We start from the raw sequence: 16504 nt of genomic DNA on the forward strand, positions 1-16504 counted from the left end.
ATTGAGTAATAGAGCCAGGGGTTTAAAGTTTAAGGTAAATTTATTTTCAAAGTAGGCAAATGTCTACTTTTTAATGTTGGAACTGTATAAAACATACATTAGACTACAATAAAGGGAGATTGGCTCGATATGTCTCGTATATATTGAAACATGTGGTTTGCACTGAACCAAATCAGCAAGGTTTGTGCTGAACAGCCTACAAGTGTGACCACACTCCCATTGCCAGCATAACATGCCCACAAATCACAAACCCTAGCCCACATCTTTGGAATGTGGGAAGGAACAGAAGCATCCGGAGGAAATGCACTGGGAGGGAATGTACAAACTCCTCACAATAAACGGCCAGGATCACACTCAGATATTACACACGATGCTGTAAAGCGATTGTACTAACCACTCCGCCATCCCACCACCCTAAAATTGCAGCACAACATCACAGCTTGAGGGGAGATGTAGCAGACCTCACTGACTGGGCTGCAGACACCGTGATAAATAGACTGCACAGGCATGTCAGGGACACTGACCAGGTGGGTGTCCTTCCCACCCTCTCCCCACCTTCTTTATAGGGCCTCTGCCCCTTCCCTCCAGTCCTGACGAAGGGTTCTGGCCTGAAACGTTGACTGATCATTTCCACGGATGCTGTCCGACCTGCTGAGTTCCTCCAGCATGTTGTGAGTGTTGCTCTGACCCCAGCATCTGCAGAGTATTTTGTGTTTACACTAACTAGGTCAGTATTTACTAATCATTACTGGCTGCTCCTATACATAGAATATAGAACAGTCTAATACAGGAACAGGCCCTTCGGCCCACAATGCTGTGCCAAATCAGTTAAATTAGTAATCAAATGAACAGCTAAACCTATCCTTTCTTTAAACACTATGTCCCTATTCCTTCTATCTCCCTCACATTCATGCGCCTATCTAAATGTCTCTTAAAAGTGTCTAATCTGTCTGCCTCTCCCACTACCCTACACACCACATTCCAGGCACCCCTCACTCTCTGTAAAATAAATGTCCCCACATCTCCTTTGGTCTTACCCTCTCTCACCTTAAATACCCTCTGGTATTGGACATTTCAACAGATAAAGAAAGATACTGTCAGTCTACTCTATTCATGCCTCTCATGATCTTATAAACCACTAACAGATCTCCCCTCAAGTGAAGGAACAGTGAATGCAAACAGCAATTAATCAAGCAGGCAGTGCAGGGTATCAGCTAGTCGAGTTTCTGCCTCTCGGGACCAAACAGCAGGATTCAATGCTGAACTCAGCTGCCGTCTCAGAAGGCCTTGCATATTCTTACTGTGACCCCTGTGACCTCTGCTGCTCCAGATTCCTCCCACATCCTAAAAACATGCAGGTTAACTAGGCACTGTAAATTGCCCCTAGAGTAAATTGCCCCTATTGGTAAAATCTGGAAACCGTTAACAAGCCCAGCAAATTATAGACCAGTGAGTCCTACTTCAGGGGTTGGCAAGTTGATGGAGAAGATCCTGACAGGCAGGATTTATGAACATTTGGAGAGGCATAGTATGATTAGGAATGGTCAGCATGGCTTTGTCAAAGGCAGGTCCTGCCTTAGGAGCGTAGGTGCTCGGCGAAGCTGCCTCCTAATCTATGTCGGGTCTCACTGATATACAGGAGGCCATACCAGGAGCACCGGATACAGTAGATGACCCCAACAGACTCACAGGTGAATTGCCGCCTCACCTGGGAGGACTGCCTGGGGCCCCTGAATGGTAGAGAGGGGGGAGGTTAGGAGCAAGTGTCACACTTGTTCCGCTTGCAAGGATAAGAGATAGAAGGGAGATCAGTGAGAAGGGACGAATAGGCAAGGGAGTCGTGTGGAAAGCAGAAAAGCAGGAAGTGTGGGGGAGGGAAAGATGTGCTTGGTGGTGAGATCCTGTTGGAGATGGACGTTATGGAGAATTACATGCTGGATGTGAAGGCTGGTGGGGTGGTAGTTGAGGACAAGAGGAACCCTATCCCTGGAGGGGTAGCGGGGGGATGGAGTGAAGGCAGATGCATGCAAAATGGATGAGATGTGGTTGAGGGCAGCATTGATAGTGGAGGAAGGGAAGCCCCTTTCTTTGAAGGAGGATGACGTCTCCTGCATTCTGGAATGAAAAGCCTCATCCTGAGAGCAAATGTGGCACAGACGGAGGAATTAAGAGAAGTGGGTGACATTTTTACAAGTGACAGAGTGGCAAGAGGTCTCTCTCTCTCTGGCTATCCATCCCATATAATGATGATGGTTCCTTTCAGTCAGCGTGTGGGATTTGATATGTGCGTCCTGGAGTGGCTGTGCAGGCCGATCTTTGACAGGCACTGCTTGCCACATACTTGGCAGGTGAGGCCTGGAGGGGCAGCAGGGACAGAAGCTCTGTTGTGGCGCTTCCTGTGCCTTTCCTCTGTTGACTCGTTGAGCTTGTTCTCAGCAGCATCCACACCTTTTCTGATGGCGTCCCTCCGCTGTGAGCAATCTTGAGCCAGATCCTCCCATGTTGATGGGGCAATGTCAGCTTTCTTGAGGCTCTCCTGTGCCGTAGTCACTGGCCTCCTCATTTTCAGGTACCACTGGACAGTTGGCCGTACAAGATGTCCTTGGGCAGTCTTCTGTCAGGCATTCTGACAACATGTCCTGCCCAGCGCAGTTGGGCTGACATTACCAAGGTTGAAACTGCTGGTATTCTGGCTCGAGAGAGGACCTCGGTATTGGAGACCTTGTCTCGCCAGGTGATCTTCATCAGAGAACGTAGGTGACACTGCTGTAGTTGGTCAAGCTGGCTCTGTCTCTGATATGGGCACTATATCTCACATCTGTATAACAAGGTTGATATGACAACAGCCTTGTGTACCTTGCACTTCGTGGCCAACCTGATGCTCTGTGACCAAACTCGATCTTGCTGACCAAAGGCAAAGCAGGATTTTCTGATTCTTGACTCAATCTCTGTATCCAGAGAAGCTGAGGATGTTATGCTGCCCAGGTAGCAAACTTGTTGACAGCATTGAGACGAGTGTCATCAATGAGGACACTTGGTTCTTCGTAGCTTGAGCCAGGAGCCAGTTGGTACAAAACTTCCGTCTTTTTCAGGCTGACTGTCAGTCCGAAGCTTTTGGCTGCACTGGCAAAGTGACTGGTGATCTCCTGCAAATCTTCGAGAGAGTGGGCAACCAGTGCACAGTCATCAGCAGACTGTAGCTCATGCGCCACAATGTCCCTGACTCTTGTTTTTGCTCTCAATCTTACGAGGTTGAGGAGCCCGCCATCAGCCCTCGTTTGTAGGAAGACCCCTGACTTCAGGTCTGATGTGGCATCCTGAAGAACAGCAGCGAAGAATAGTCCAAACAGAGTAGGAGCCAGAACACAGCCCTCTTTTACGCCGTTTCTGATGGAAAATGGATCCAGGTAATAGCAAGAGTCAGTGGGTTTATAATAGACATCAGTGAATAAGCTGTCTACAGAGACAGGGAGATAGATCGAGAAAGGGGAGGGAGGTGTTGGAAATGGACCAGGTAAATTTGAGCACATGGTGGAAGTTGGAGGCAAAGTTGATGAAGTCGACAAGCTCTGCATGGGTGCAGGAAGCAGCACAAATGCAATCACTGATGTAGTGTAGGAAAAGTGGGGCAATGACACCACTGTAGGCTTGGAACATAGAATGTTCCACATACCCAACAAAAAGGCAGGCATAGCCGAGACCCATGTCTACACTTTTTGTTTAAGGAAGTGGCAGAAGCCAAATGAGAAATTATTGAGACGAGGACAAGGTCAAAGGCAGAGAAGAGTGGTGGAGGGGAACTGATTAGAGAAAGAAACGGAGAGATTTGAGGCCTTTCTGGTGGGGGATGGGGGACTGGACATCCATAGGAAAACTCAGATGAGGACCAGGGAACTTGAAATCATTGAGTGGATCCAGAGCATGTGAAGTGTCATGGACGTAGGTTAGAAGGGACTGAGCCAGGAGGGATAAAACTGAGTCAAGGTGTGAGTTCAGTGGGGCAGGAACAAGCAGAAACAATGAGTCTACCTGGAAAGGCAGGTTCGTGGATCTTGGGTAGGAGGTAGAAACAGGAGGTGCAGGGTGCAGGAAATATGAGGTTAGTGGCAGTGGAAGGGAGATCCTTTTTTGGGTCATTTGTTGTTTGGCACAGTAGTATAGTACAAGACATGAAAACTATGACAACAAGAAATATACAAAAGATAAATGAATAGTGTGAAAGAGCAAAATAGTGAGGTCATGGTCAAGAAAGCTGATGGTAGAGGGGAAGAAGCTGGTCCTAAAATGTTGAGGGTGTGAGGTATTGTAAGGGAATGGCATTTTCAATGAGACAAAGGTTGGAGGCAGATCACAAAGGATGAGGAGAGATTTTTGTCCGTAATTAATAGGGTTGTTAAGGCATTGTCATTCTTTAGTTGAAGGATTGAGCTCATGAGCCATGGAGTAATGCATTGACTCTATAATACAGAACATACCTGGAAGTATTTTATATTTAGTTCTGCTTGCCTCATTATAAGGAGCATGTGGAAGATCTCAAGAGGATGCCTGGACTAGACAGCATGTCTTAGGAGGAAAGGTTGAACGAGCTACCGCTTTTGCCTTTGGAGGGAAGGAGGATGAGAGTTGACTTGATGAAGGTGTACAGGGTGTTAAGAGCCATAGATTGAGTGGACAGCCAGAGACAATTTCTCAGGGTGGAAATGGCTTATACGAGGCAAAATTTTAAGGTGATGAGGGAAGTATGGGGGACGGGGGGTGATGTCAGAGGCAAGTTTCTTTTTAAACAGAGAATGGTGGGTGCATAGAACAGGGGTGGTGGTCGAGGTAGGTATATTAGGGGCGCTTAAGAAATTCATAAATAAACATATGATAATAGAAAGATGGAGTGCTATGTAGGATGGAAGGGTTAGATTGACCTTAGAGTGCAGTACTGTGCAAAAGTCTTAGGCACATCTATATAGCAAGGGTAACTGGCACAGGACTGTACTTGCCAATGTGGAGCAGACAGCGGATTTGTTAATCTGGCAGTAGCAAAGGACGTTGGGAATGATGCAGGTGGAGTGCTGTTGGAGGGTGTGGGACAGGTGGCAGAGTAGTCATCCTAGGGATGGTGGGTTGGGTGTAGACGAACCTAGCCCTGAGACACCAGGCAAGGTCACTTGATTGGAAACAATTGGTTTATTGATCAGTACAGAATGTCACTCTGGCACTTCCTGCTCCCTCCCCTCTCCCTTCCACTTTTCCCAACCATGATTTCCCTCTCACTCTCCCAGACATCCCACCCTGCAAAAACTCATTTCAGGGAGGTAGCACCATCAGTTTGCGGGAGACTCCCGGAACTTCCGGGAGAGGTGGGATGTCTGCAATAAAGTAGCTCCCTAGCAACTAGCCAGCTAGTTTAAATAACGTTAGCTATGCTAATGAACGAATGACACCTGTTAAACTCAACTCAACATGTCTTTTACAGTCTTAACGCACCATGGGCAATAGAAAAGTCACTGTTGCAAACAGTGCAGTGAGCAACACTGTCATTATTTTTGACCCCTATTAGGCAGGGGTACACTTTATTATAGACTGGGGTGATGTACGTTTTATATTTTCTTTTTTTGGAACATTCTGCCATGGCACTCTCTCTCTTGCTCACTCACTCTCTTTCTCGCTCGCTCTCAAAAAAAAATCGATTTCTGGGATATTGTATATAATTTGCGGGCATCAGGGAGCCATTATCAATATGCAGGAGACTCCCGGAATTTCCGGGAGAGGTGGGATGTCTGCTGTCCCCTTCCCACCCTTGGTCCACAACAGACACCCAACTATTGAGCAGATCTCCGTGCTGTAGAAAAGCAGCATCCAATCCTCACCACTCAGGCCTTGCTCTTTCCTCGCTGCTGCCATCAGGTGGAAGGTACAGGTGCTTCAGGACTCACACAACCAGGTTTAGGAAAAGTTACTAACCCTCAACCAACAGGCTCTTGAACAAATGGGGATAACTACACTCATTCGGTTTCTGCTCTCACCTTAAGGTCTCTATCTTATTTCATGCTCTCGTTATTTATTACTATTTCAGAATCAGGTTTATTAAGACTGGCATGTGTCATGAAATTTGTTAACATAGCAGCAGCAGTTCAATGCAATACATAATATAGATGAGGAAGAAAAAATAATAATAAGTAAATCAATTACAGTATACATATAATGAATAGATTAAAAATCATGCAAAAAGCAGAAACAATATATATTTAAAAAAGTGAGGTAGTTTTCACAGATTCAATGTCCATTTAGGAATCGGATGGCAGAGGGGAAGAAGCTGTTCCTGAATCGTTGAGTGTGTGCCTTCAGGCTTCTGTACCTCCTACCTGATGGTAACAGTGAGAAAAGGGCATGCCCTGGGTGCTGGAGGTCCTTAATAATGGACGCTGCCTTTCTGAGACACCGCTCCTTGAAGATGTCCTGGGTACTTTGTAGACTAGTACCCTAGAAGGAGCTGACTAAATTTACAATTCTCTGTAGCTTCTTTCGGTCCTGTGCAGTAGCCCCCCACCCACCATACCAGACAGTGACGCAGCCTGTCAGAATGCTCTCCATGATATATCTGTGTAAGTTTTTGAGTGTATTTGTTAATATACCAAATCTCTTCAAACTCCGACTGAAGTATAGATGCTGTCTTGCCTTCTTTATAACTACATTGATATGTTGGGACCAGGTTAGGTCCTCGGAGATCTTAACACCCAGGAACTTGAAACTGCTCACTCTCTTCACTTCTGATCCCTCTATGAGGATTGGTATGTGTTCCTTCCTCTTACCCTTCCTAAAGTCCACAATCAGCTCTTTCATCTTACTAATATTGAGTGCAAAGTTGTTGTTCTGACACCACTCCACTAGTCTAGCTATAGTCGATGAACAGCATCCTGACATAGGTATTTGTACTGTCCAGGTGGTCTGAGGCTGTGTGAAGAGCCATTGAGATTGCATCTGCCATTGACCTATTGTGGCAATAGGCAAATTGCAGTGGGTTCAGGTCCTTGCTGAGGCAGGAGTTATCAGAATCAGGTTTATCAGCACTCACATATGTCACAAAATTTATCTTGTTTTTGCAGCAGAACAGTGCAATACATAAAATTACTACAGCACAGTGCCTAGCTATATGCATGTGCCAAAGACCTTTACATATATAAGGGGTTTCTTCTTGTATGTTACTGCGTATGTTAATCAAAATGGCTTCTTTGTTATGTTAAATGCTGAGGAAGTTCTCTAGCTAGCAGTTTGTTTGGGTTACATTATTTGATAATAGAGCAAATTAACCAATGGGTGTCCATGTTATTCTTTCTTGGGGTGATATGCTGTCTCATAGGGCTGGGAAACGGGGGTTTTGGCGGGGAGTTGGAGGAGAGACCGGGAGGATGACGGATGTGCTGGGAGTTCTCTGGTCGATCACCGGGTGGTCCCGAGCTGCAAGTCGAGGGGGTCAGAGTGGATCGCAGGGGGAAGAAAGAAGACCCCGAGCTCCAACTGTGTGCACGAAGAAATTGAACTTTGGTAAGTCTGGCGCCTTTTTCATGCCCTTTTGTATTGTACCTCTATTAGTCTCATAGTCCTAGTAAGATTTATAAAGTGCAATTTGTAAAACGTACATTGTGTGCTGGCTGATGATTGATGTTTGAAGCTGAGTCAGGTGGCATTGCACAGCAACCAATGTAACCGGGAGACAAGGTTGGGCTGCGGACGGGGTTTCCCCTTGACAGATACGAGCATTACACATAGTATTATACAGTACGTTAAAAGGTTAGCACAATTTTGTGGGCTGAAGGGCCTGTACTATGCTGTGATGTTCCACATGTTCTATATTTTTGCTCTCATCATGTTGTGCCTCTTTAGTGACTCTCATGAGAATTCTTTTGGTACAGAGTTTGTATCAAAAGACCAGACATGAGAAACACACACACACATAAGCTTGGGGAAGACAGACAAGCATTTCAGAGGGTTTAACACATTCAAGGGACGTGGAAAGAAACTGACCTTGGCAAATAAGTCTTGTTTTTCTAGGAAGTGACAAGTAAAAAGAGGTTGTTTTCTTTCCCCATGTAGAAACGTGATTAAATAAATGGTTGCAGATCAGCAATCGTCAGTTGAAGAAGCACATTTATTTCCATTTTAAAGTCATTTTGCAGTTGAATTTGAAGAAAATCATCTCTGGATTACTCGTGCAGTAACATAACCACAATGTAAACTGGCATTCCAGACACAGTTAACTGCAGACTCAACAAACTCGCCAACTCCTAATGAACTCTGAAATTCAGTCACAAAACTCCATTCAAATTTGCCAACTACTACATAGCCAAGTTTATGGTCTGTAAGGGAAGGTCAATTAGTCACATGCTGGTCAGGGTCGGGATACACCCTCTGCAGTTAGAACAAAGTTAAAAATGTCGACTGTTTAGTCCCCTCGATAGATGCTGCTTGACTTGCTGAGTTTGTTTATTATTTTTATTTAGAGATACAGCACGGTAACAGGCCCCTCTGGCCCAATGAGCTCACTCAGCCCAAATGTACACATCCATGTGACTAATTAACCTATCAACCCAGATGTGGGAGGAAACCAGAGCCCCCGGAGGAAATCCGCACAGTCACATGGAGAAGGTACAAGCTCCTTACAGACAATGGCAGGCATTGAACCCGGGCTGCTAGCACTACACCAGCATACTGCCCCAGCATTTGAGAGTTCCTCCAGCATTTTGTATGTGCAGACATCCCACCCTGCAAAAACTAATTTCAGGAAGGTAGCACCATCAATTTGCGGGAGACTCCTGGAACTTTCGGAAGAGGTGGGTGGTCTGTATGTGTTGCTTAGAGAGAATGGGGAACATTCAAAATGGTGCCAAATTCTCGGCCATCACTGCAGGATCTGGAACTAGAGGGCACAATTTCAGTGGCAAGTGGGGAATACAAGCATTTTCCCCCTCCGATTACCCCCTAGGGCACCACATTAGCTTAGTGATTATATAACGCTTCACAGTACCAGCAGCCAGAGCTCAATTCCCACTGCTGTCTGTAAGGAGTTTGTATGTTCTCCCCGTGACTGCATGGCTTTCCTCCAAGTGCTCCTGTCTCCTCCCACAGTCCAAAGTCATACTGGTTGGATAGGTTAATGCTCATTGTAAATTATCCCGTGATTAGGCGACGGTTAAGTTGGGGGATTGCTGGGCAGCGCGGCTTGAGGGGCCAGAAAGGCCTCTTCCATGCTGCACCTCAATAAATAAATGACTCTTTGGAATTCATTGTCACAGAAGTGCACAAGTTAGAACACTAAGATTGTTCAAGGCATAACTTTTATCTTTTTTACATTCAGAGATACCACGTGGAATACACCCTTCGGGCCCAACAAGCCATACTACCCAGCAACCCACCTACTTAATTTCCTGCTGAAGGGTCTCAGCCAGAAACGTCGACTGTACTCTTTTCTGTAGATGCTCCCTGGCCTGCTGAGTTCCTCCAGCATTTTGTGTGCGTTGCTTGGAATTCCAGCATCTGCACATTTTCTCTTGTTTGTCACCCACTTAATCTACAGTGACCAATTAACCTACTAACCAGAACGTCTTTGCACTGTGAGAGGAAGCAGAGGAAGCCCACGTGGTCACAGGGAGAACGGGCAAACTCTACACAGATGGCGCCAGAAATGAACGCCGGCACGCTGTGTAGCAATAGCATCATACGACCAGTTATGCCAGTGTGGTGCATCCTGCCCCACCACAGCAATGGGTTAACATGGGTTACGGTAAATAGGATGGTTGATGGAGAAATTGTGGTTTACCCAAGACCCACTTATCTCATGTCCCTTATAAAGCTCACCTCCAATATTACACTTATGCCCTCTTGATTTTGGCACCTACTATACTTGCGGTGAAAAAAAATGTTTTCATACCTGTACCAGGTCACCCTTCAAGCTCCTACATACCAGCTAATAAAGTCCTGGTCTATGCAACTTCTCCTTGTTAGTCACATCCCCCAATCCCCAACTCCAGGTAGTATGCTGGTAAATCATTCCTGCACTCTTTCTAGTTTAGAGACATTTTTTCCTATAACAGGGTGATCAAAATTGCACAGAATACTCCAAGAGGAGTAAAATGACTCAAACTTATTTAGTTATCACATGTATAGTGAAATGTGTCATTTGTATTAACAACCAACACAACCCAAGGGTGTTGGGCAAAGCCCATAGGTGTTGCCACACATTCCAGTGGCAACTTAGCATAGTCATACTTTATTGATCCCAGGGGGAAATTGGTCTTCGTTACAGTTGCACCATAAATAATAAATAGTAATAGAACCATAAATAGTTAAATAGTAATATGTAAATTATGCCAGTAAATTATGAAATAAGTCCAGGACCAGCCTATCAGCACAGGGTGTCTGACCCTCCAAGCATGCCCGCCGTGTTCAGCAAACCAATCATAAGACCATAAGACATAGGAGCAGAATTAGGCCATCTGGTCCATCAAGACTGCTCAGCCTTTCAATCATGGCTGATCTTTTATTTCCCCTCCTCCTCAACCCCAAGTTCCCATCCTTCTCTCTGTAACCTTTGATGCCATGTCCAATCATGAACCTATCAGTCCCTGCCTTAAATACACCCAACGACCTGGCCTCTGCAGCTGCATCCAGCAGCAAATTCACCACCCTCTGGCTAAAGAAATTTCTCCGCATCTCTGTTGTGAAAAGGCGCCCCTCTATCCTGAGGATGTGCCCTCTTATCCTAGACTCTCCCACCATGGGAAACATACTTTGCACATCTACTCTGTCTAGGCCTTTCAACATTTGAATAGTTTCAATGAGATTCCCCCCCCCCCAATCCAAGCAACAGCAAAACAAGCTGCTTCCCACCCTCACACGCACACACGAACAGTCCTCCAACAGCAAGACAGGCTGCCTCCAGGTCCCCGACCTCTAGTCCTTAACCAGGACTCTTAGATGTAGGGCCAGGGAGTTAAAATAGGGTCACAGTCCCAAACACTGGTTCAAAGACAGGGGGTGAAAAATAGATTTTAAGTAACGGCCAAAACACACCGTAGGGGGAATGAGTGTTTTAAAAAGGGTGAGATTAGTGACCTAAACTGATTACCAGCAAGGGTAGGGATAGAGGATGGGAGTCAATCAGGGTTGCAGATACCATAGAGCAGGTGTTCCCAACCTTTTTTAATGCCAAGGACCCCTACCATTAACCTAGGTTGGGAACCCCTGTCCTAGAGGGGGTAAAAACTGTACTTACAGCAAATGCAATGGAATATGACCAAACATGAGCTGGATCAGCAAAATGGCCTCATTTTGTACCACAATGCCACACTTTGTTAGGGTATCATTCAAGATCTTTTATTTATGTCCATGTTTACAGTCTATTCAATACTATCAAAGCGGTCAAGCACCTCAGCTCCATCCATAAAAGCAGAATTTCCCAGTGGCCAACCATTTCAATTCCTATCCCCAATCCTGTTCCAGCAAGTCAGTCACCGGCCTTCTCCTCTGCCTTGAAGAGGCCACTCTCGGGTTGGAGGAGCAACACCTCATACTCCGTCTTAGTAGTCTCCAACCTAATGGCATGAACATCATCTCTCCAACATTTTCCCCTCCCCCTTTCCTCTTCTTCATTTCCCCACTCTGGTCTCTTACCTCTTCTCCTCACCTGCCTATCACCTCCCTCTGGTACCCCTCCTCCTTCCCTTTCTCCCATGATCCACACTCACTGATTCCTTTTTCTCCAGCCCTTTACCTTTTCCACCAATCACTCCCCCTCCAGTTTCTTTCTTCATCCTCCTCCCCCACCCACCTAGCTTCATTAACACCGGCCTGCTTGTCCTCCTTCTCCTTTCTCTCCCCCCCAAAAAAAAATTCGTATTCTGCCTTTTTTCCCTTTCCTTTCCAGTCCAGAAGAAGGGTCTCAGTCCGAAAAGTGGACTGTTTATTTACTTCCACAGATGCTGCCTGACCTGAGTTCCTCAAGCTTTATCTCGATTTACTGTTGTATTTCATGAAATCTGTGAGATGTAATAGAGAAATGAGGGCTTGGTAAGGGGTGTAAGCATGAAACCCTACAGTTCGATGCATTTCTTCACACCAGATTACAACCCTTCAAAAGCTATTGAGCAAAGCCAATGTTTTATATTAAAAAAAAGCACATTCACAAACAATAAACACTCTGCCGAGATATCCAGAAGAACCAACACGGAGACTGATTAACTCTTGGGGACGAGAATTTGTTGCATAAATATCTCGCCAACGCCTAGTTATATTTCAAGTACTATTAAAACTCTGCGTATCTCGCGGGAGGCTAAACCCCAAATTTTACATACCAGACCCAACATGGGACAGGGATTCGCGAGGAGGAATTGGGAAGCCTGCAGCAACGTCGCCTGCAGTTCATAGGAGGGAGACCCTTCCGAAGTATTAACGCTCAAAGAAAATACTTCCTAGACGCAAAACTCATGAGGAAAACCTTACCTTCGATCTTCGCAAAGACAAACGCCAGTCCGATGAATAGGATGCTTCTTACGCGCAACATAGTTCCTGAAGTTTGGTCTGACAGGGTAAGTTTTTGCTCTTTCGGATCAGCAGCTTTTAAACTATTTTCCCCAATAAAAGGCGCCAAACTGTGACACTTTTATCACGGATTAACTGGGCACAAAAATCTCTCAGAATTTCTGCATAAAAAACAACTATTAATAGAGCAACTTGCTGCGTGCCTCCTGCCGTATGAGCAGTCGATTCCGCAGCTGAGGGGGGGTTCCGCCCGAGAGTGAGTCACCAGCCTGTGCTGATCGATGTGACTGACAGCGCAGCTGTCCAATAACAATCTCCATCTCTATTTAGCATGCGGGGGCGGGTGGCATGGAGGCGGGGTCTCTGCCGCCTTCTCCTGCGCCCGCTAACAACCAAGTCCCACCCTGTTTGCTGTGGATACGTTTCTGCTGCCTGGCTCTTTGCTGAGAAGATGCTTGAAAGTGGGACGCGGACCCAAGGAGCAAACTGCATCGGCAAGTGATCGAAATCCCTATCTGATGAAACCAAAGTACAGTATAGATACCACACAGCTTGTTCAATCATGCAATTCACTCCATCTGCCCATCAAATTCAAGGTAAATTTATAATTAAAATGTAGTAATGTTACCATATACTTCCTTGAAATTCATTTTCTTGAAGGCACTTACGGAGAAAAATACAGTAAAATTTGTGAGGGAAAAGATTACATAAACAGATAAAAACACTAGATTCTGCAGATGCTGGAAATCTTTTGCAATACACACAAAATACTGGAGGAACTCAAGTCAGGCAGTGTCCATGAACGGAATATACCGTTTTTGTTACAATCCGATACCCTTCATCAGGACTCATAAAGACTAACAACCAACCCAATGTGCACAAAAAGACAACTGTGGAAATTTAAAAATATATATATTACTGAGGAGGTGAGTCACAAAAAGTCCTTGAAAGTGAGTCAGAGAGGATCAGTTCAAAAGTAGTAGTGAGTGAAGTTATCCATGCTGTTTCAGAAGCCTAATGGTTGTAGGGTAATAACTGTTCCTGAACCTGGTGGTGAGAGTCCTGAGGACTCTGAACCTCCTGCCCAATAGTAGTAGCGAAAAGAAGGCATAGCCTGGATGGGAGAGACTTTGCTGATGGATGCTGCTTTCTTGTAAGTGTATTCAATGGTGGGGAAGGCTTATACTTGGCCCTGTAACCCTTAAACTCCTCACACAAGTCAGTATACTTTACCTAAGAGAAGGTTGTGACTTCTCACCTTACTGCATCTTCCACTTTTGCGTTGTAACAGCTATGATTGTCTAAAATCTATCATTAGGCTTAATACTACAAATTAACCACTGGAAAGGCAAAATGAGACATTGGAGGTCTTTTGCAATACACACAAAATGCTGGAGGAGTTCAACATGTCAGGCAGCATCTATGGACGGGAAGGCAAAAGCAGACACTCCCTAGCTATAAAACCCATTTTCATACAGAGAGTCGTCGTGGCTATCCCTCAAGGTTGAAGATGATGTTCTCCGTTCTGTTGATCTACTTATGGGCTCTCAAGTGGCTTATGAGTCCAATCAGCAGACCAGGCAGCATCTCTAGGAAGAGGTTTGGTACCTCTTCCTAGAGATGCTGCCTGGCCTGCTGTGTTCACCAGCAACTTTGATGTGTGTTGCTTGAATTTCCAGCATCTGCAGAATTCCTCGTGTTTATGAGTCCAATCTTGGCTTTGAAAGTTCTTCCACATTCTGGACAGGTAGTTCCAGATGGCAGATCGGGCTATGGTTGTTGCAGCCTCTCTTTCAATTTTCTTTTCTTTTCTTCTAATTCTGCACATCTGTTGGCTTCGAAAGTTGCTGTTCCTTCTCGGATGATGGCTTGCCAGAGTTTCCTGTCCTTGGCATTGGTTTCCCAATTGTTGATGTTGCATTTCTTCATGTTGGCTTTTAAGACATCTTTGAATCTCTTCTGTTGTCCGCCTCTTTTACGTTTGCCTACTTTAAGCTGGGAGTAGTGAGTGGTAGATAAATGGAATAAGCTATCAGAGTAGGTGTTAGAGGTGGGTACAATTACAACTTCAACCACCACTACTCCAAACCGATTCTGTGACCTACAGGCTCACTTTCAAGGACTTTTTATACTTCATTTCCAGTATAAATTTTTATTTGCAAAGCTTTTTTCCTTTTGCACATTGGTTGTTTGTTGGTCTCGAGTTCAAGTTCAAATTTATTGTCATCTGACTGTACATACAGTATATAGCCAAACAAAACAATGTTCCTTTGGACCACAGTGCACCCATAAAACATATCACACACTGTACATAAAACAAAAGTATTACCACAAATAAATTAATATAATATAATTCAGAATGGATGTACAGCACAGTACAGGTAAACAGTAAACAGTTCAGTGACCAATCTTTGTCTGTATATATACAGTTTTTCATAAATCTAGTGTATTTATTTTTCCTGTGTAAATTCCTGTAGTACAGTGATTTTCAGCATAGTATATAATAACATAAGAAATAGGAGCAGAAATATGTCATCTGGCCCGTTGAGCCTGCCCTGCCTCTCAATAAGATCATGGCTGATCTGGCCATGGACCAGATACCTGCACCTCCACCTACCTGCCTTTTCCCCATAACCCTTAATTCTCCTACTATGCAAAAATCTATCCAACTTTGTCTTAAATATACTTACTGAGGTAGCCTCCACTGCTTCATTGGACAGAGAATTCCACAGATTCACCACTCTCTGGGAAAACCAGTTCCTCTTCATCTCCATCCTAAATCTTCTCCCCCAAATCTTGAGGCTATGCCCCCTAGTTTTGGTCTCACCTACCAGTGGAAGCAACTTTCCTGCCTCTATCTTATCTACCCCTTTCATAATTTTATATGTTTCTCTAAGATCTCCTCTCATTCTTCTGTATTCCAGCGAGTGCAGTCCCAGGCTACTCAAACTCTCCTCATAACTAACCCCCTCATCTCTGGAATCAACCTGGTGAATCTCCTCTGCACCATCTCCAAAGCCAGTATATTCTCCCTCAAGTAAGGAGATCAGAACCGCACACAGTACCCCAGGTACAGCCTTGCCGGTACCCTGTACATTTGCAGCATAACCTCCCTGTCCTTAAATTCAATATCTCTAGCAATGAAGGCCAATGTTCCATTTGCCTTCTTGATAGCCTGCTGCACCTGCAAACTAACCTTTTGTGATCCACATGCAAGCACTCCCAAGTCCCTCTGCATAGCAGCATGCTGCAATCTTTTACCATTTAGATAATAATCTAATAATCTTCCATTTTTACTTCCAAAGTGGTAACATATTTGTGCTTTGCAGATAAATCTACTTTGAACTTTGAACTTGGAACAAGGGGAGGAAAGTTTTGAGACTGGCTCGGGAAGGCACCTTGGACGAGTTGGTCCAAAGGGCCTATTTTAGTTCAGTATAACTGTATAATGCTGTAGCTTTCTTTCAAAGAGCAAATCCCCAATAACCATGATACACCACAACACAGATGCTGTTTGTCACATACACCATTTCAAATACTAGACCATTACATCAACTTTTCCACGGCTGCTTGCTCAGTATTGGCTCTTGATTCTAATTGTGTCTCAATTATTCTTTGTGATTTACTAAGGCAGATGGTGTTGGTATTGGAATTGGCTTATTCTTGTCACGTGTACCAAGACATGGTATTTTCATGCCTGTCTTGCATGCTGTTCATACAGGTGAAATCATTACACAGTGCATTGGGATAGAACAAGATACAAAATAACAGTGCTGAATAAAGTGTAGAATTGACAGAAAATAGTGCAGTGGAGATAAACAATAAAGTGCAAGATCATAATGAGGCAGACTGTGAGGTCAAGAACGTGTACTATCATAAAAGAAGTCCGTTCAAGAGTCTGATAACAGCGGAGTAAGAACTGCCCTTGAGCCTGTTGGTCGGTGCTTTCAGGCTTTTGTATCTTCTGTCCAATGGG

The 16504-nt window shown here is 44.8% G+C and overlaps 1 protein-coding gene across 1 annotated transcript in view; it reads right to left on the bottom strand.

Moving 5' to 3' along the window:
* Nucleotides 1–12789, bottom strand: part of cd99 (CD99 molecule) — an 81309-nt gene extending 68520 nt beyond the window's left edge. The window contains exon 1 of the mRNA XM_072262652.1: nt 12490–12789. Within this exon, the coding sequence (XP_072118753.1) occupies nt 12490–12550 (61 nt within the window). The 5' untranslated portion in view covers nt 12551–12789. The remainder of the gene's footprint in view (nt 1–12489) is intronic.
* Between the last annotated feature and the right edge of the window lie 3715 nt (nt 12790–16504).

The sequence above is a fragment of the Mobula birostris genome, chromosome 7, assembly GCF_030028105.1.
Source record: "Mobula birostris isolate sMobBir1 chromosome 7, sMobBir1.hap1, whole genome shotgun sequence".
In the NCBI taxonomy this organism is placed as follows: Eukaryota; Metazoa; Chordata; class Chondrichthyes; order Myliobatiformes; family Myliobatidae; genus Mobula; species Mobula birostris.